We start from the raw sequence: 21,486 nt of genomic DNA, 5'->3' as shown, positions 1-21,486 counted from the left end.
TAACTCAAAAAGTCTGTAGGTCAAGCCGTCTATAAGTCGAGGGTTCACTGTACAATGGTCAAGGGTGGAGTGATTCTTTCACAAGCCATCTGTTTGTGACCTAAAATGTTCTCCACCTCAATTGATGAGCTTAGTCTCTCATTTAAGTATCTGGCATACAGCTTACCCACTATAGAGAGAAGGCTGATTGGTCTATACTTTGAGGGTTTGTTCTAGGACAGCTAATGAAATTACTACTTATGTTACTTCAGAAATGTACCTCTGTTATGCCATCATTATTAAAATAAATAACATAAGATTTATAGTTCATGATTCCATGCCAGGGAAGCACCACCTTGTTAATGATGGGCAATTGCTTGGCAAGACATGTGTAAATCGGTAATAGGATTCTAGCCAAAACTTCGTTTTGCCGGCTTGTTTGATCATTCTTTACCTGCATTCTTTGCATATTGAATGGAGAACCTTTGCAAACGTACCAACCAATCATGCCGGAGTTTGCTTTTCCCCTCCTCCTTCCCCATTGGCCATTCATTTTGTTTCAGGTCATGCCAGGTAGTAGTAACCTTTTGGGCCAAGGCTGCCTTGTTTTTCTAGCTCTTACTGTTCTTCTGATTGGCCCATTGCTTCGGGGAGAAAGCGGGGAGAAGGAAGATCCAGGGGCCAAAGATCAGAGGCAGTTCCTGGAAAGTGAGATACAGCCTTCATTTGCAGGTGGATTACACTGACAGAGCAGCTTGAAAGGACTGAACCTTTGAAGGGAAAAACAACAACATACTGTGAACCTAGCACCTCATCAAATTCTCACAGACGTTAAATTTTAAGGTACGTATGAGATCTTTGGGAGCCAAACAGGAGGGTCTAGTATCTTCTTGGGGAATGAGTGCTTCTTGTTGTTATCTGCCTGTCTTCATTTACAGTTCCACACAATCAAATGGATCCTACTTTAGCTAAAAGATGTTTTCCTTTTTTAGAACGGTCACTGGAAATCCTGAAACAAGGCGTGCATCCTGTGGGGTTAATGGAGGCCAAAGGGTCCCCCAGTTTTCTCTGCCACCTTTTAGGCTTTGTGAAACCGCTTGTAAAGAGCAACTCAAAGTCCACAAGATGAGAACCAGTTTCGCAGACATTCTGTGTAAACTCTATGTATGAAGTCTCGGTTCATGGGGGCAGATGGCTGTCCTCTCACCCTTCCTTGCCCTTCTTTTCTCTTTCTAAAAGCAAATACAAGAGTATGATGACACCTTTTATTAGATCACTAAAAATCCAATACATTCTAAGTTTTCATGGAGAAAATGCTACTTTATCATGCTGGGCACCACCACTTGAATGAGATTATAACCAAAATTGTAGGAAAGAATCACCAAATATATATATACTTAGTTTATTCTCTTGGTCAAAGAAAACAATTAAAAGTCAAGTCAAGTCAATGGAATTGTTTTTACCTGATCAGTAAGAGTAGATGTACCCTTTTGCCACCTATATAGAGAAAATACCTTGGGCTGAAGCACAAGGCAAGGGAAAGGAAGGGAAGAAAAGTTACATATATATATGAACTGGCTGTTTGGTTCCTCATAAGAACTTCACAGCATGGGAGTGATATGTTGGAAATAATACCTTGCAAATTAATTACTTGAGTTTTATGACCCAAGAATGCACTCATATTTGGAAACTAGCACAACCTCAAGTGCTCTGGGTAACTAGTAATATAGCCTCTTACAGTTATGACGGGTCCATTAGGAAATTTAAAATACTACCCCCAGTCCATGCTCAGTTACCCCTGATTATCTCCCTCCTGCCTTCCTCCTCCAGGCCCCTGATGTGTACCCTTTCTACTGTGTGTGCTATATGAATATGTGCTTGCTTCCACGTGAAGGTAACTGGAGACTGTGCTTCTGTGCAGAAATACGTATTCTTAGCCCTAGCTCTGTTTACCATCTTTGCCCCCCCCCCCCCGTGTTGACTCTTCTGCTCCACCACGTGCCCTGAGGTCAAGCCAGAATCATCCTAGTTATAAAACTATTTTGGAAGCAACATACTTCATGTCTTTGCCATTCTCTTATCAATTCTATGGGTCTTAAGAAATGAAACAACCAAACCATTTCCCCTACTTCTAACTTAAAAGGCTACATCATAACATCTTCTCCCTCCTTTTTTCCCCCCATGGATATTCAGTTTTTCGATGACAGAGAGGACCTGTTTCACCTATAAGGGGATCCCTCTCCCCACAATGGGCTACTCCGAGGAATCACTAAGTTATATGGAAAACGAATTCCAGCTCCTTGATGATGATGTGGTGACTGTCAGCTATCCTAAGTCAGGTGGGTGCTTCAGTGGAATAATGTTCACCCCCTTGAATAGTTTCACTACTGGAATTAATATTAGCACAGGGCCCCTTTAAATGATGGGCTTCCACATTGGCTTCCATAAAAAGATGGAAGACTTTGACGCAGAATTTAATGCAGCATACTGAGAGTTTCCGGGAGGGCCACAAATGAAGAAACTGAAGCAGATGGATAAGTAACAGGAAATCATAAAACTCGTAAAAAGCAGAAAGTTTGAATACTTGAGTCTTGTCATGCAAAATGATAGGTACAGATAGTCACAGCTGAGCATGCAAAAAAAAAAGATAAATAGGAAGGATGAAGGATATGGGCTTAAAGGCTGAAGAACCTTGCAGACTGGCTGAATGCCGCATATCCTCATAGTGTAGAACATCCCTATACAAAGTCAATGACATGATGATGTCTAACTTTGACAGCAGAGCAAGGGGGAAAAATCTCTCTAGTGATAACGAATGCGTCCTACTGATTAAGAAAAACTTGAAAGGATGGATGAATCCCAGCAACCACCAAGTGGCTTATGGGAAATTGGCCAGTGGTTCATCAATTGAGCATAGAATCTGAGTTACTCACTGACAGCTCAGAAGGAACAAACTAGAACGAATAAGTCCCTTGTCATTTATTCTTATTTGCAATGACTGAACTTAACATCATAGTTGCAACGTGGCAAATCGTGTCTGTTATTTTTGCCTGGAGTTTCTCTGTGATTTGATTTTGCTTTAGGAAAACCTATTTGTACACCCTCCTGTAAATGTAAATAATATTTCAGTCAAATGAAACTTACCTGATGGCCAAAGTGATTAGATCCTTTATTGCAACAAAAAGATATACAGAAGTTTTCATCTATAAGATTTGCAGAGTGGATGCAATATAACCTCCCAACTTTGGTTCACTTTGTACCATAGACCAAGGTTTAATTACATGAAAGAGGATTGTGAAAGAATATTCAATCTTGAGACTAGTGCGCGCTTCCTCCTCCCCCAGGTACCAACTGGATGTTGGAGATCTTGGGCTTAATCTGGCATGATGGAGACCCCTCATGGGTTCAGAGTGTGTTGATGTCTGACAGGTCACCATGGATTGAGACGGCCAGTGGTTTGAACGTTGCCTTGAACTATCCTCCACCCAGGTTCCTGACAACTCACCTGCCATTCCAGCTTTTCCCTAAATCCTTTCTGCATTCCAAGTGCAAGGTAAGCAAGGAATAAAAAGTCATTGGTCAGAACTACTCTTAGGCCCTGTTGCTTGGTGATTCTGACATGGGAAATTCTAGGCTGGACACAGCTTATTTTTAGAAGTTTAAGCATTGTGTAGCAAACTGAGGGTTCAATTCTGCACTGTGGCTCCTAGAAGAAAAGCCAGCTTGTGTATTGTTGCTCTTTCCCCATGACTTCTAAGAATGACCCAGCAGCCTGGTAAAGACGTTGGCAAAGGAAAAAAAATGTTGGTAAACTAGGCTTTTGGGGGCAAACTGCCATGTTTTGGGTAGACACATAGAATGGTCCAGGTTAAGGAGGAAAATGGGAGGGGCAGATCTAACCCAGGGCTCAGTAAACTAGGTCTCTAGACCTCTAGCCACTTTCAAGATAGAGGGCTGGTCTAATTATATGTGGGTAGACCAGCCTTACCTTGTTGGAGGGCAGTTCTACACAGGCTGAACAAAACAGGTAATCAGCTCAGGATCCTGTTGCAAACATCTCTGGCTACTAGAGCACACTAAAAAGTTTCAAATGAAGATCCATCTACTATAAATCCTTTGACTGTGTGCATCATGAGAAGCTATAGCTCATTCTGAAAGAAACTGGCATGCACCAGCACTTGATTGCCCTGATGCATAACCTGTATTGTGGACAAAAAGGTACCATTAGGACAAAATATGGAGTGACTGAATGGTTTCCTATAGGGACAGGTAATAGCCAAGGGTACATTTTATTCCCTTATCTGTTTAGTTTCTATGCAGAACAGATCATACGGAAAGCTGGACTAGATTCAGGTGAAGGAGGAGTGAACATTGGTGGAAGAAATATCAATAATTTAAGATACACAGATGAAACAATCTTGCTAACTGAAAGAAGTGACTACTTAAAATGAGTGTTAGTAAATGTGAAAGGAGAAAGGATAAGACAAAAATCATTGCTACCGAAGAACTACCCAACTTTAATGTCGACTATTTATTTATTTATTTATTTATTTATTTATTTATTTATTTATTTATTTATTCATTCATTCATTCATTCATTCATTCATTTAACATATATGCCACCCACACTACCCAAAGTTCTCTGGGCGGCTTACAACAATTTAAATACTGTATAGTAAAAAGATAAAAAGATAAAACATTTAAAATACAATTAAAAATACAATGAAGAAACTGAAATTGTTAAAGAAGTTGAATGCCTTGGCTTGGTCTTCAATCCCAGTGGAGACTGCAGCCAAGAAATCAGAAGAATACTGAGGCTCAGAAAGGCAGCAATGAAGGAATTGAAAAAGATAATCAAGTGTAAAGATGTTTCTTTGGAGTCCAAGACCAAAATCATCCACATTCTTGTATTTCTAATCACCATGCATGGTTTTGAAAGCTGGACAGTAGAGAGGGGTTTCAAATTGAATCACCAAATTTGTTCAAAATCACCCATTTGTTGATTCGTATTGATATGAATCAATGTCCAAGACAAATAAGAATCAATGCATGTTTAGTGATTTATGATTCATCAATTTGTTGGGCTATAAAATGCAGCCCCCAGGGACCTAAAGACACCAAAATTCCACTGACTCTTGTCTACAATCCCTCCAAGTTTGGTGAAGATTGGATTTCACCAAGCCAGCTGCTAAAGTGCACTTTCTTGGGGGGACCCACTTTGTGGGTGTCTAGCTAATTGTCAAAAATGCAGGATTCTCTGAAAAAGGCAAAAATACTGGAAAATATTGAAGGCAGCAGGAAAAAAGGAAGACCGATATGAGACGGATTGACTCTCTAAAGCAGTGGTCCCCAACCTTTTTGTCACCGCAGACCAGTTGGAGGAAGATGGGGTCCATGTGCAGGGAAGGCAGGGCACCCCGCGTGCTTGTGCACATGTGCAATGGGGGCTCTTGCATAGGTGTGCATGTACTTGTGTGCATGTGCAAAGGGGTGGGGCACTTTAGAGGTGCTCACGTGGGTGCGGTGCATGCGCAAATGGGTGGGGGACGCTCACAGGGGATTTGTGTGCATGTGTGAAGGGGCTGTGCAGGGGGGACTGCGTGCGGGGGCATGGGAAATCTGTCTCCGTGGCCTAGTCTGGCCCAGGCCACGGACCGGGGGTGGGGGACCCCTGCTCTAAAGGAAGGCTTGAGTTTACAAGAGTTGAGCAAGGCTATTGATGGCAGAATATTTAGAAGGGCTCTCAATCTTAGAATTGTAAATTGGAAGCAAATTGACTGCAGATAAGACAACAAATAGTTATAGCCATATTTGGATACACAGTATAGTGTAGTATATGGAGTGATGGACTAAGACTCTGGGTTCGAATTCCCACTCTGCCATGTGAACTCATGGGGCTGTAAGTTCAACCACTTCTGGTCAATGCAGCCACAATGGTTTGATACATGGGTGGTAAATGTTTCCCTCTCTAAATATAACATTTTTCTCGCCTACAGATCATCTACGTCATGCGAAACCCCAAGGATGTGTTGGTCTCACATTATCACTTTGCAAAGTTTTTTCAGCCATTAGAGGAACCTGGGACCATGGAAGAGTTTGTGGAGAAGTTCTTGAATGGGAATGGTATGAAAAGAGAAGAATCATTTGTCTTTAACTGGGAAAAAAATACTCTGAAGAAGGGAACTGCTGGGCTTCTTTTTCAGAGGGCAAGCATTGTCTTGTAACTTATCTCCTTTATTTGTTGCATTGACCTTCAGGAAATACAGCCTGGTTGTCCCCTTGTGCTTTCAGGACTGGTGAAGCAGAAGACACAGCTCGCTCTCTCTCTCTCTCTTTCTCTTTCTCTCTCTCTCTCTCTGTGTGTGTGTTTTGCATGGACATACACACACAGACAATAAGTCATCACACAGAGAAAGGGAGGTTTTCACTCAAGGTGAGAAAGGCTATCTGATCGCACTGGAAAGGGTCACCTTGTTGTGAGAGAGATCTCTTAAAGCAATCCTCCCACCTCTTGATGGAATCACTCCAGCCTGGCCATCAAAGCAGTAGCTCTACTGGTGGGTGGGAAAAGATCCCGCTTGGCCACAGACTGAGATCAGGCTGGAGTGCTATTCCATGTACATCATGTGATCTCTGGGAAAGAGACTGCGGTGGACTATGTCACAAGCAGTTCAAAATGTGAGCTACCTCCCACGGGACTACATAATCAGCGCCTGCCTAACTCCCACCTCATTCATTCTCTCTACATACATCTTCTGCTCCAAATTAGATATGTTATTCACAGGGATCACCAACAAAGCAGTGTGGAAGTCTTGGCCTTGAAATAAAACCTATTTAAAATATTTCTGGGAATTGTAATTCTGTGCTGGTGGTCTAGGAAGATTCAGTTCAGTTATCGGTAAGATCCAGCTTGGTAAGATCCCAGAGACTCTTTAACCCAACTGTTTCATATTCGAAACTGGGTGAAAACAATCTACAACTGTGAATGTTTTCCTGAGAACTTTGGCTGAAAAACAGGCTGATAGGCTCCCACCTTCTTCAAAGCCCTGCTCTGTTGTTTTTCATCTGTATCTTTTTCTTGATTTTAATGTGTTTTATGGTGGGACTAGGTTATAAGATTTTATATTTTTTAAGTCTAAATTTGATGTCATCTTTTTCTTCTTTTAAAACCTTGTAAGCAGCCTTGACAACTATTTTTTGTTTTAAAGTTAGTTCTAAACTTAATCAAGAAATAAATAATAATAATCAAGAACCATGTTTCTAAGCATCCAGTGGCTGAAATCCTATTGTACTTGGTGTATCATAAAGTTACGCCTGCAGATGTTTATGGAGAGCTCCACGGAGGCAGTCCTGCACACATTGCTGATATGGCTGAACAAGCAAGTGCATCCATGGAACTGTCTTTTGAATCATACGTAGTTACACCTTTGTTAAAATTTTATAATGATTTGCACAACTTCAAGTAGCTAAGCAATAGAATGCTGGCCAATGAGTCCCAGATTGATGGTTAAACTAGGTCATACAGTTATTCCATCATTAGAAGTGGCGCTCCCTCAGCAGGCAAAAGACATTGACTATCCTAGTTTTTTTCTGCTTAGTGCTTGGCCATTGGTAAGTAAAAACAGACTTTGTTTGCAATTTTATTTGATTGGGTACGGCGTTTGAAGAAATTTCATGCCTGGACAGAAAATGCTTTCATAGCAAGAAATAAGCTGAGACCTCAGAGAGTTCTGGCCTGGAAGTGCCCCACAGCTGTCTTCAGAATCTGATTAGAAAAATCATGTACCTTCTGCCTAAACTGAAGAAGGACTATAAAACAGGAGAGTTGCACTGAGGATGGATCAGAATCAGTACAAACTTCTGGTGTGTGAGATTCATATTTTCAGTTGGTGAGATGAAGAGGACTGTATCTTGAAGTTCACCTTCCTTGGAATTAGAGAAACTGGAATTTTCAGTCCTCCTCTGCCCATATGTCTTATTCCTTGTTCATCTCTTTTTGAATTCTGACTTTGTCTTTGCTTCCCCCCACCCCCCCAGTGATTTATGGTTCCTGGTTCGACCATGTGAAAGGCTGGATGAAGATGAAGAACAGACCCAACATCTTCTTCATCTCTTATGAAGAACTGCATCAGGTCTGGTTCGGTCTTTTCCTGTGTTCATGCACCTACTGTTGTTGTTTAGTTGTTAAGTTGTGTCCTCTGTCGTCCCCGTCTCCTCTTGCCCTCACTCTTTCCCAACATCAGCATCTTTTCCATGGAGTCTTCTCTTCTCATGAGATGGCCAAAGTGTTGGAGCCTCAGCTTCAGGATCTGTCCTTCCAGTGAGCACTCAGGGTTGATTTCCTTCAAAATGGATAGGTTTGTTCTCCTTGCAGTCCAGGGGACTCTCAAGAGCCTCCTCCAGCACCACAATTCAAAAGCATCAATTCTTTGGCAGTCAGCCTTCTTTATGGTCCAGCTCTCACTTCCATACATGGCTACTGGAAAAACCATAGCTTTGACTATGCGGACCTTTGTCGGCAAGGTGATGTCCGTGCTTTTAAAGATGCTGTCTAGGTTTACCATTGCCCAAGAAGCAGGCGTCTTTTAATTTTGTGGCTGCTGTCACCATCTGTAGTGATCATGGAGCCCAAGAAAGTAAATCTGTCACTGCCTCTATATCCTCCCCTTCTATTTGCCAGGAGGTGATGCACCTATACTCATGTGAAAAAGGAACTGCAATCTCCTTAAACTCAATGGCTTTACTCATCAGGACATAATAAAAATCATCTGGTCCTTAGCAGGTCTGTAAATTAGGTAAATACAACCTCCAGATGTACAACACATAACATATTGCACCGTGTAATGATTTATTTTATAAAAATGAAGCCAAAATGGAGGTGCCATATGTGAAAAACTAAGTACACCTTATGATTCAATAGCTCGTAGAACTACCGTTAGCAGCAATAACTTGAAGTAATCTTTTTCTGTATGACTTTTTCAGTCTCTCATATGAATGAATTTTGGCCCACCCTTCTTTCCAGTGTTGCTTTAGTTCACCGAAGTTTCTAGGCAATTGTTTATACACAGATCTCTGAATGTCCCACCACAGTATTTCAATCAGGTGGATGTCTGGACTTTGACTGGACCATTGCAACACCTTGATTCTTTTTGCCATTGTAGATTGGCTGGTGTGCTTGGGATCATTGTCCTCTTGCATGACTCAATTTCAGCCAAGCTTTAGCTGTCAAACAGATGGCCTCATCTTTGACTCTAGAATACTTCAGTGTACAGAGGAGTTCATGGTCAACTCAATGACTGCAAGGTGCTCAGGTCCTGTGGCTGCAAAAGGAGCCCAAATCATCACCCCTTCACAACTTTGCTTGACAGCTGGTATTAGGTGTTTGTTTATCACCTATGCTGATATGCTGTGTTTGGTTTTCACCAAACATGGTGCTGTGCATTATGGCCAAACGTATCCACTTTCGCCTTATCTGTCCAAAGGACATTGTTCCAGAAGTCTTGTGGTTTGTCCAGATGCAACTTTGCAGACCTAACTGTGCTGCCATGTTCTTTTTAGAGAGAAGAGGCTTTCTCCTGGAAACCCTTCCAACTGAACCATTCTTGTTCAGTATTTTTCTAATTGTCCTGCCATGAACTTGAATATTTAACATGCTAACTGAGGCCTGTAGTCTCTCAGATGTAACTCTTCTTCTTCGTCGTCTTTTTTTTTTTTTTTTTTGCAATTTTTATGAGCATTGCATGATATGACCTTGGAGTGAATTAGGACGTTCACTCAAATTTTGGCAAATGTCTTGAATGTTTCCCACTTAAGAATAATTTTCCTCAAAGTAAAATGATGGATTTAAATTGGAAATGGTGTTATAACCCTTCCCAGATTGATGGGAAGCAATAATTGCTTTTCTACAATAATTACTGGTGTGTTTCCTCCTTGACATTATGTAAACACACACCTGAATACTCCAGACCTGTAAACTGCTAAAATTCGGCTTTTATAGAGGTGGTCACACTTGCTGATTATCAATTCTCAAGGGCATTTGGTTAGCAGCACTTGGCTGCTACTTGGCCTTTTAATTCCTATGGAAGCAGTAAAAATGTACTTAATTTTTCACACATGGCTTCTCCAGTTTGTAAAATAACTCATAACAGTGGAATATGTCATGTGTTGTTGTTCATCTAAGGTTTCATTTACTTAATTTTGAGACCTGCTAAGGACTGGATGATATGTAAAGCCATAGAATTCAAACAGAGTGCACTTTCTTTTTCATATTACTGTATATTTATTTAACCACATGGTTTTTTCCCAATTTGGATTTCAAAAAGACTAATGTTTCAGAATTTAAATCAAACATTCTTGGGTGCTTTCAAGGTTCTTTCTTTTCTTCCAAGAAAAAATGTAAATAAATAAAATTTGTTGTTGTTTAGTCATCAAGTTGTGTCTGACTCTTCGTGACCCTATGGACCAGAGCACGCCAGGCCCTCCTGGCATGCTCTGGCACCTGGAGTTGGGTCAAATTCATGTTGGTAACTTCGGTGACACTGTCCAACCATCTCGTCCTCTCTCATCCCCTTCTCCTCTTGCCTTCACTCTTTCCCAACACCAGGGTCTTTTCCAGTGAGTCTTCTCTTCTCACGAGATGGCCAAAGCATTGGAGCCTCAGCTTCAGGATCTGTCCTTCGAGTGAGCACTCGGGGTTGATTTCCTGCAAAATGGATAGGTTTGTTCTCCTTGCAGTCCAGGGGATTCCCAAAAGTCTCCTCCAGCACCACAATTCAAAAGCATCAATTCTTCCCCAGTCAGCTCTCATACATGGCTACTGGAAAAACCATAGCTTTGACCATGCAGACTTTTGTTGGCAAGGTGATGTCTCTGCTTTTTAAGATGCTGTCTAGGTTTGTCATCACTTTCCTCCAAAGAAGCAGGTGTGTTTTAATTTCGTGGCTGCTGTCACCATCTGCAGTGATCATGGAGCCCAAGAAGGTAAAATCTGTCACTGCCTCCATATCTTCCTCTTCTATTTGCCAGGAGGTGATGGGACCAGTGGCCATGATCTTAGTTTGTTTTTTTTTATGTTGAACTTCAGACCATTTTTGGCACTCTCCTCTTTCACGAGGTTCTTTAATTCCTCCTCACTTTCTGCCATCAGAGTGGTATCAGCTGCATATCAGAGATTGTTGATATTTCTTCTGGCAATCTTAATTCCATCTTGGGATTCATCCAGTCCTGCCTTTCGCATGATGTATTGTGCATATAAGTTAAATAAGCCGGGGGACAATATACAGCCTTGTCGTACTCCTTTCCCAATTTTGAACCAATCAGTTGTTCCATATCCAGTTCTAACTGTTGCTTCCTGTCCCACATATAGATTTCTCAGGAGATAGATAAGGTGGTCAGGCACTCCCATTTCTTAAAGAACCTGCCATAGTTTGCTCTGGTCCACACAGTCAAACGCTTTTGCATAGTCAATGAAGCAGAACTAGATGTTTTCCTGGAACTTTCTGGCTTTCTTCATAAGCCAGCGCATGTTAGCAATTTTCTCTCTAGTTCCTCTGCCCCTTCGGAATCCAGCTTGTACTTCTGGGAATTCTCGGTCCACATACTGCTGAAGCCTACCTTGTAGGATTTTGAGCATAACTTTGCTAGTGTGTGAAATGAGTGCAATTGTACAGTAGTTGGAGCATTCTTTGGCACTGCCCTTCTTTGGGATTGGGATGTAGACTGATCTTTTCCAGTCCTCTGGCCACTGGTGAATTTTCCAAACTTGCTCGTATATTGAGTATAGCACCTTAACAGCGTCATCTTTTAAGATTTTAAATAGTTTAACAGGAATGCCATCATCTCTACTGGCCTTGTTGTTAGCCATGCTTTCTAAGGCCCACTTGAATTCACTCTCTAGGATATCTGGCTCAAGCAACCACACTATTTGGGTTGTCTGGGACATCCAGATCTTTCTGGTGTAATTCCTCTGTGTATTCTTGTCACCTCTTCTTGATGTCTTCTGCTTCTGTGAGGTCCCTATCATTTTTGTCTTTTATCATATTGATCTTTGCACAAAATGTTCCTTTAATAGCTCCAATTTTTTTGAACTGATCTCTGGTTTTTCCCTTTCTATTATTTCCCTCTGTTTCTTTGCACTGTTCATTTAAGAAGGCTCTCTTGTCCCTCCTTGCTATTCTTTGGAAGTCTCCATTCAATTTTCTGTAACTTTCCCTATCTCCCTTGCATTTTGTTTCCCTTCTCTTCCCTGCTATTTGTAAGACCTGGTTGGACAGCCACTTTGCTTTATTGCATTTCCTTTTCTTTGGGATGGTTTTTGTTGCTGCCTCCTGTACAATGTTACGATCCTCCATCCATAGTTCTTCAGGCACTCTGTCCACCAAATCTAGTTCCTTAAATCTGTTCTTCACTTCCACTGTATATTCATATATATTTTTAATCAATCCCTGACACTATGCGCAGTTCCCGTCTGTCTCAAGGCTTCCGTCATTGTTCCACTGCCTAAAAAGTTGCCTACAAACAGTCCGAATGACTACAGGCCGGTGGCACTAACTTCAATCTTAATGAAGTGCTTTGAGCAGTTAGTTCGGAAATATATTATCTCCTGCCTTCCTGATCCCTTTGATGGGCTTCAGTTTGCTTATAAAGAAAATAGATCAACCGAGGATGCGATCAATACTGTGCTTTATATGGCTTTATCCCACTTGGAAACACAAGGGAATTATGTAAGAATGCTGTTCGCGGACTTTAGCTCTGCTTTTAACACCATTATACCCCACAGATTAATAGACAAACTTAAAGATCTTGATTTTCCAGATTCTATCTGTCTGTGGATTTTGGATTTTTTAACAAATCGTCCACAAAGGGTTAAACTGAATGACTACATCTCTACTGACAAGATACTCAGCACTGGCGCTCCACAAGGCTGTGTCCTTAGTCCACTACTGTTCTCCATTTATTCATCGGATTGCACCAATAACCATCCCAGTAATAGGATTATCAAATTTGCAGACGATACTACACTAGTAGGACTTATCTCTGGGGATGATGAGTCTGCGTATCGGGACGAGGTATTACAGCTATCCCGCTGGTGCAAAAAAACCAATCTTTTATTTAACATCCAAAAAACCAAGGAATTCATAGTGGACTATAGGAAAAAAAGAGCAGACATTCAGCCACTGTATATAGATGGAGTTTGTGTGGAACAGGTGGTTGAATGTAAGTTTCTTGGGACTATCATAACAAATGACCTGACTTGGAGTGCAAACACCGCTGCGTTAATCAGGAAGGCACAACAACGGTTGTATTTTCTAAGGATTCTTAGAAAGCAACAATTGACTGAGAGTTTGTTAATCACCTTCTATCGGAGTTCGATTGAGAGCATATTATCCTACTGTCTCTGTGTATGGTTCACGAGCTGCACAGTGGCAGAGAAAAAGGCAATTCAAAGGGTGATTAAGACGGCCCAAAACATCATTGGCTGTTCACTCCTCTCTTTGGAAGAATTGTATAAGAACAGATGTAAGAGGAAGATATCTAACATACTGAAAGACTCCTCTCATCCGGGATATCAGCTCTTTAAACTATTACCATCAGGAAGGAGATTCAGGGTATTGAAAGCAAGGACAAGCAGATTCAAGAACAGTTTTTACCCAAGTGCAGTATTGAGTTTAAATGCGGGGCCATAGGTTTTTGGTGGAATTTTAATTGCTGAGAGAAAACGGGGTATCTATATTTGGATGGTGAAAGTTGTGTATATTTTAACTTTTTTTGTAGTGTTGTCCAGTTTTACCTTGGGGAAGAGCACCTCATTTCGTTGCACCCACTTGTGAGCGCAATGACAAATAAATTTCTTATGTCTTATGTCTTATAAAGGATTTGGTTTAGATTATACCTGAGTAGTTTTTCCTACTTTCTTTAGTTTCAGCTTGAGCTTTGCTATAAGAAGCTGATGATCAGAGCCACAATCAGCTCCAGGTCTTGTTTTTGCTGACTATATAGAGCTTCTCAATCTTTGGCTGCAGAGAATATAATCAATCTGATTTCAGTATTGCCCATCTGGCGATGTCCATGTGTAGAGTCGCCTCTTGTGTTGTTGGAAAAGAGTGTTTTTTGATGACCAGCTTGTTCTCTTGACAAAACTCTATTAGCTTTTGACCTGCTTCATTTTGAACTCTAAGGCCAAACTTTCCTGTTGTTCTTTTTATTTATTGACTCCCTACTTTAGCATTCCAATCCCTATAATGAGCAGAACATCTTTCTTTGGTGTCAGTTCTAGAAGGTGTTGTACATCTTCATAGAATTGGTCAATTGGTCATATAAATTCAAATTTAAATAAATAAAATAGATCAAAGCAATCTGTATGCTCAACCTTTATCATGGATTTCCTCTGCTACAGGACCTACGAGGCAGTGTTAAGAGGATCTGCTACTTTCTTGGCAAAGAACTGGACAGTCACCAGCTGGATGAGGTGGTAAAATATGCCTCCTTCCAAATCATGAAGGACAACAAAATGTCCAACTTCTCTCAAATACCAGAAGAATATATGAATCACAAGAAGGGGAAATTCATGAGGAAAGGTAAAAGCAGAGCTGAAGAGAAATGGCATGGATGTCTCTGATTCCTAAATAAAAGATGAATTAGAATTCATATATTCTAATCTTATATCACGACTTTTACTAGATGCCAAACTGAATTATAGAATTGTAGAATAATTGAGTTGGAAGGGGCCTGTAAAGCCATTGAGTGCAACCCTATTGTGCTTAGACACTGATCTGTGAACATTGTTATTGAGACCATAGGTCAACCATGTTAAATACAATAAACTAAAATGCAGTAACAAATCATATAGCATTTACAAGTGATACAAAGCAGACTGAAATTCAAATTGCAGTTGTTTAAGTTTCTAAATTGATGAGTGCAGTGATTTTATCATCTGTTTTCTTATTATAAAAGCCACTGTACAGAATTTTGTAACAGGTGTAATTTCACTTGAGGAATAGGACATGAGAAAAGACATACACATTTTATCAGATTTACCTGGATGCTGTACCAACAGTGTGGGAATCTTTATAAAATGTGCAGTGCAGCAGGACATGTTCCAGAGTTTCCAGCATACCAGATTTGCAAGGGCAAAGATCTTGATTGTAAGGGATATGTGAGTATCTTCTGTCCAGAACACCTGAAGGCAGAGCATCAAAACGGGCTAGGGTGAAAGTTTTCCAGTGTCTTTGAAATTCCAAGTTGTAAACTTTAACATTTAACATACTAACTGAGACCTGTAGAGTCTGAGATGTAACTCTTGGGGGTTTTGCAATTTCTCTGAGCATTGCACAGTCTGATCTTGGGGTGAGCTGTAAAGATAATCTGTTGGGATGAAGATCATGTTATGATTTCCAGCCACTGAGTAATTCTATTGAACTGAATAGCTGTATCCCAGATTCCTAACGGTCTAGTTGGGTTTCATAAGTCCCAAATGTAACGAAGCCAAAGGGGTGCCTATCAGTGTGCCTCAGGACAGCAACATCGTTTTCCACATAGAAAGGACCCCAAAGAATACATGCAGTGCCATGTTTGAATTTCTTGCTAACCACTTTGCTTGATGCTTTCTGCAGAGGTGCAGCCCCGATACCCTCAGTGAAGTTGAGAAGGTCATTGAAATACTGTAGTCAGCTGAGAAGGTCAAGTTGTCAGCATATAGCCAGTTCTTTGACAGGAGTGTGAGGAGAATATAATAGCAAGGAGAAAGGGGTGCAATTAAAGATGGGCATGAATCACCAGTACAACAGGTCATGCCATTTGGGCCATCAGCCCAACAGATGCTCTGTGGTTCCAAGATGGTCCCCACTTGGAGGCAGTACCCCAGCTACCCTTCCCCACCTCCTCTGGATACTGCCTCTGAGTGGTTGGTAGCTGGAGGCGGCTGGGTTCAGAACTCCATCGGAATTGCAAAACGCCTGTTTGGCCAACAGCCGAACCAGCATGAACGGTCAAACTGGCAGTTTGTGCCCATCTCTAGGTGGAGAAGATACTCTTAAGATACACAGTGTAGTGTAGAACAGCGGTCCCCAACCTTTTCGGGACCGCAGACTGGTTGGGGGGAGTGAGCTCCATGTGTGGGGGGTATCCCCATGTGAACGTGGTGGGCGTGTCACACTTGCACGGTGGGTGTGTCGTGCTTGCGTGCATGTGGGGGACGGAGATCTGTATCCATGGGCCAGTTCCAGCAAGCCCACGGACCGGCACAGTTGACTACCCCTGGTGTAGAGGACAGAGTGATGGGCCAAGGCTTGAATCATTGATCAAATCCCCACTTGGCCATTGAAAGCCCCATTAGAGTTGTGATGACCCAGTTGGCACGTGACACACTGGACATGTATCTGGAGAGTGCCAGGCATTTGAAACAACCACTTTTACGCTGGCTTTGATCATCAGAGTTATTTTGGTACACTGACTCCCCTTGCTTATGGTTACTTCTCCCTCTTGTGGTGTTTCAGGGATCTGTGGAGACTGGAAGAACCACCTCACCGTGGCACAGAGTGAACACTTTGACCACGTTTATCAGGAGAAAATGCAGGGTGTGGGTGTGACTTTCCCATGGGATTGAAGATTCCCAGATAATTCCTTCTGCTGTTACTTTCAGGCAAATATTTTACCTGAGAATATTATGTGGAATATGTCCATCTTCAAAGTCACAAATCAAAAGTATGGGAAGAACAGGCTCGTGTAGGCTTCACACTCTGCATCTTCTACATGTCGGGATCTTTATATTAAATTCAATCAGTCCTGCCAAGCAATGCTTTCCTCTTCAAATTAGTTGAAATTGAAGGAGCAATGCCATGATGTAATTAGCAATTATAAGAATGAACGAGAGGTATTAATTGCATAATAGAACATGCGTAACCAATCAAATTGTGTCTAGTGTCAGCCAGGTGCTTAGAGGTTTAACTGCCAGATATGAAAAAAAAATGTCTCTGTTGGCATGAAGCTTGTCTGTTAAGATATTCCTTTTCAGTTAAGATCATTTGCTACTAGGTTTTCTGCTTGTTACTATGTTACTAAGGAAGATGTTAAGAAAATGTTTATGAAAATGTTATAAGAAATCTTACAAACACAAACCAAATCCATACCAAGTCAAATGCTCTAGTATTGTCAGTTTATTGCCAACATATTTTTAAGTAAACATTAGGAAAGTTCACTATGAATGACTGAGTGATTTTTCTTTTATCTGATGGCACACATAAATATATATCAAGGGAGAATATTATTTATAACTTGTGTAGTTTTTAATACTCATGCTTGATTCACTATGTACAAACTCTCAAAAACCTTTACAGCTTGAAATTTAACCTTTCCTTACTGCCTCTCCCTCCCACCCACCCCCATTGTGGCTAATGTCAGAGCTTGAAACCAATATCCTTTTCCAAACTGACTCTCTTTTTTATGTTTGCAAGAAATGCTTCTTTTTGCTGCTTCTCAGTATGTAGCTGCCCATACAGAGTAAGGGATTCAGGGATTCTGTTAGGTTTCAACACAGATTGCAAGCTACAGCTTAAACATATATATAGCAGGTGGAAAGTATTGTAGTGTTTTAGGTAAAAATATTGTTTGGAGTTAATTACATTTATGTCTCCTGGGAGAAAAGCCAACTGTGTGGTCTTGGGTCAGCTGCATAGTCCCAGGGCACCCTTAGAAGTGGTCAACCACTTCTGAGTATTCTCTACCTAAAAAACCTTGGAAAAGGTCACCATAAATCAACTTGACAGCACACAATTGTGAGGAAGAGACTGAGGAAACATCAAAGAGTGTGCCGTCCCTCAAAGAGCTAGCATAGATATGCAGACGCGAGAGATAGCAGAGACAGGAGCACCATCAGAGGAGAAAGAAGAAGGTCGCGCGCCAGAAGCAGTGAGGGCTCCAGACCGAAGATTCTGTGAGGAAAAAAAAGTCAGTTAAGGCAGTTAGTTGGGACCGGGGCAAGGGAGAGGAGAACCGCGAAAGGGAAAGGGTGGATGTGTTCCTGACCACTGAGGAAGGAACATCATCCAAAGAGACGGAGAAAATCACAGTGTTCAGAGAGGCAGCGATGGATAGAGCTAACAGTGGTGCTCAGGTTTTTGCTCTTGGTCCGCAACAACTTCCTGAGGCAACTGACGGAGGAAGAGGAAAAAACAAAAACCTATTATTCAAGGACTTAAACGAAGAAAAATCATTGTTGTGGTTTTTGGAGAGTTCTCCTCCCCTATACGAAGTTCAATTGTTCGTAACAAAGAAGATTTAAACAGTTCTGTTAATAAAAATTCTTTATTTAATAAATCTGAATCCTCATTTGTATCACCTGAGAGAGAAATGCCCAAAGGTAACCGAGAACCCACTCACAACAATACATAATAAATGAAACAAACTGAAACAAAAGGAGGCAAAACGAGATGAAACACAATGAAAACTGCAGATTGGTAGCTTCATTAGCAAAACTATAGATTGAAAAGTTAACCTATCCTTTGAACTGTTGAAAATGTAATCCATCACCAGCAGAGAAAATGTTGAACCTGTTAAACCGATAGCATGTTTATTCTTGACCTTATGTTTAAAAAGGGTCTGGAGTTAAAATGGCATTTAATACTTTGGTTTGTCATTATTCTCAAGTGGCGCACCACAGCATTGTAGCCTCATTCAGAAGTTCTACTCTAGAAGTTTAAGTTCCTTTCTGCCTCTTGTCACTTTCCAGATAGGTGAGAAATCCTTTCAAAATATCTCTTAAAGTGTGGGAAAATAAATAAACAGCTAGGACATTTTACTCATTACCTCAGAAGAGCCAATGAAATTACCACTCACTTTACTTCAGACACATACTCTGTTGTGCCATAATGACTGAAATAAATGTGTTATTTATAACTCATTATTCAATGCCTATTTTTTAAAATCACTCCCTCTTTTTCATTGCTTCAGATAGGAGCATTTCTTAGCCCTAGAAGGAGATGCATTCTCTGTTCCATGTAGTTCCCCCATCCAATAGTGGCCAGGCCTGACCTTGTTTAAAGTATAAAATGGGTTTGTTAAGCACAATGCAGTGGTTTTTGGTTGACAAGCAAACTTCACTTCCATTTTGAAGGACTGTGATGAAATGCGCTTTTGACACTGTCATTTTAATAAAACGATATTGATTCTATTCAGGCTGAGTGGTGCTGAGTTCAATACCTTTGGGCTAATTATTTTGAGTGTGTTAGAGGGAACTAAGTGAAGAGGCAACTATGCACATATGGGGGCAGTAAACGTTTGATGGATGCAAAACAGGAAGCTAGGACCTAAGTGAAAATTACTCTACAACACACATTTATTTCTGTCCTTATTTAAAGGAACTATTATCTAAATAGTACTGCAGTGAGTCCTGGATCCTTTGTGCATGGCAGGAGAGGAAGCTGAACGTGTTCCATATGCGTTGCCTCCAATGCTTTTTTAGTATCACCTGGCAGGACAAAGTTCCAAATAGAGTAGTCCTAGAATGAGCTGGAAGTTTTAGCATGTATACATTACTGAAACAGTGACATCTATGTTGGCTTGGGCAAGTCGTGAGAATGGCTGATGGTCGGACTCCAAAGGATCTCCTGTACGGAGAATTAGTGCAGGGAAATCGCCCCAGAGGGAGACCACAGCTGCGATACAAGGATATCTGTAAGCGGGATCTGAAGGCCTTAGGAATGGACCTCAACAGATGGGAAACCCTGGCATCTGAACATTCAGCCTGGAGGCAGGCATTGCATCACAGCCTCTCCCAGTTCGAAGAGACCCTTGTCCAGCAGGCCGAGGCAAAGAGGAAGTCACAAAAGCAGCAAAATCAGGGAGCTGGACAGGGGACAGATTGGATTTGTCTTAAGTGTGGAAGGGATTGTCACTCTCGAATTGGCCTCCTCAGCCACACTAGATGCTGTTCCAAGTCCTCCATACATACCCTAGTCTCTCGAGACTGAAGGATGCCTGTGATGGACAAGTCAGGAAAAACTCCTGTCCATCACAATGGAACCCTGACTCAGGAGCCAATGGCTGTACAGAAGAGGCGGAACTAAGGATATTTAAGAAAATGGATGACAGTTAGATAAAGGAGTTGGCAGTTAGAGAAAGGATTTGAGAGTTAGAGAAAGGAGGGTCTGTGTTAAAGTTGGAGTTAGAGAGGACTTCAGTAAGGGATGAAGTAGGGACCTCAGTTAGAGAGAAGCAGTTTAAGTAGTTAGGATCAGCCTGGTGTTAAAGAAGGAGAGAGAGATAGAGAATAAGATGTGAAATGAATAAACATGAGGATTAACATGATTCTATCTAAGCAAATATAAATGTTATAAAGGCACAGTTGATTGCATGAATAAAATAAGACCATCCATGATTTACATTACATGATTTACTTGTGAACACTTTAATAAACATTGTTTAATTGAATGACACTGATTGAAGAGTCATATTTGATGTAGTGAGGAGTGAATCCTGTGGTGGCAGCAGAAAGGGTTGAAAACAAATGTCAGTCCCAAAAGTGAACCTGGGTTGTGTGGAGAAAAAAACAGGGGAACTGGGTTCATGACATAAAGTGGTGAGCAGCGAGAGGGATTCGAAGGGAATCCAGTGAGCCAAAATAGAGATTTATTAGGAAGAAATTTGAATGAAATCCAGTGAGCCATAATAAAGTGAGATTTATTAGGTTGGCCACGAATGAAAAAGAAATTCTCTGAGTCTAAGAGACCTGGTTGTCAATAGTTCAGGAGTGGGAAACCCTAAGACTTAAGGTGAATAGCTTGATAGGGACTCCTGAAAGTGTGGAAAGACAAAGGCAGGAAAAGGACTCTGAGGAGATTTCTATACTGTGGTTAAAAGTTTACCTCAAGCTGAGAGTGTGAGGACCAAGAGGGCTAGCTTGCGATCCCAAAGCTCTGAGAAAGGGAGCACTGAGGGGAATCTAAAAGTGGAAGCCAAGGTCTAATTAAAAGGAAAAGCTGAGGTGGATTTGGAAAAGGCTTATTGGAAAAGAAAAATATTGCTTGGAAAATCTAGGTGTCTGTAGACCAAGAGATACAAAATAACAGACACAAGGAATGGCTGAAGCTGAAGCCCAAAGATAGAACATAGTGATCTTAAGCTGCCAAAAGAAAGCTACATAGTTCAAATCTAACACAGGAAAAAAAGAGGTCATTTTAAATTGGGGCTAGTATATTGGAACTGGTGAAAAAGCAGCCTACCAATTTAATAGTAAATATAAACTGTTAAGTGTCCCAAGAGAGGGAAGAAGGCAGTTATGGAACTTGCTGAGAGTCAGATTTTACCTCAGGAAGAGGAAATTTCAGACCCAGAAACCAAAGCTTGGTTTGAGGAAAAGAGTTTACAGATTAGGGCTGAGTTTGGGGCTAAGATAAAGGAACTGGATTTGAGAATAAACGAGAGAAATTTGCAGCAAGAAAAGAAATGAATGAAATTATCAGCCCAAAATAAAAGTACTAATAATGATTCAAATCCTGAGGGAAATATATCAAA

The 21,486-nt window shown here is 41.1% G+C and overlaps 1 protein-coding gene across 1 annotated transcript; it reads left to right on the top strand.

Annotated features, from left to right (window-relative positions):
- Nucleotides 1-610: 610 nt before the first annotated feature.
- Nucleotides 611-21,446, top strand: LOC144582987 (sulfotransferase 2B1-like). The gene is made up of 7 exons (XM_072979924.2): nt 611-822; nt 2,173-2,318; nt 3,324-3,532; nt 5,976-6,102; nt 8,017-8,111; nt 14,375-14,555; nt 16,473-21,446. Exons 2-7 carry the CDS (start codon nt 2,180-2,182, stop codon nt 16,580-16,582), a joined length of 861 nt encoding a protein of 286 aa, XP_072836025.2. The 5' UTR covers nt 611-822; nt 2,173-2,179; the 3' UTR covers nt 16,583-21,446.
- The last annotated feature ends 40 nt before the right edge of the window (nt 21,447-21,486 follow it).

The sequence above is a fragment of the Pogona vitticeps genome, chromosome 9 (assembly GCF_051106095.1).
Source record: "Pogona vitticeps strain Pit_001003342236 chromosome 9, PviZW2.1, whole genome shotgun sequence".
In the NCBI taxonomy this organism is placed as follows: Eukaryota; Metazoa; Chordata; class Lepidosauria; order Squamata; family Agamidae; genus Pogona; species Pogona vitticeps.
Note: the sequence above shows the minus strand (reverse complement) of the source record. Positions and strands in the feature narration are given on the sequence as shown.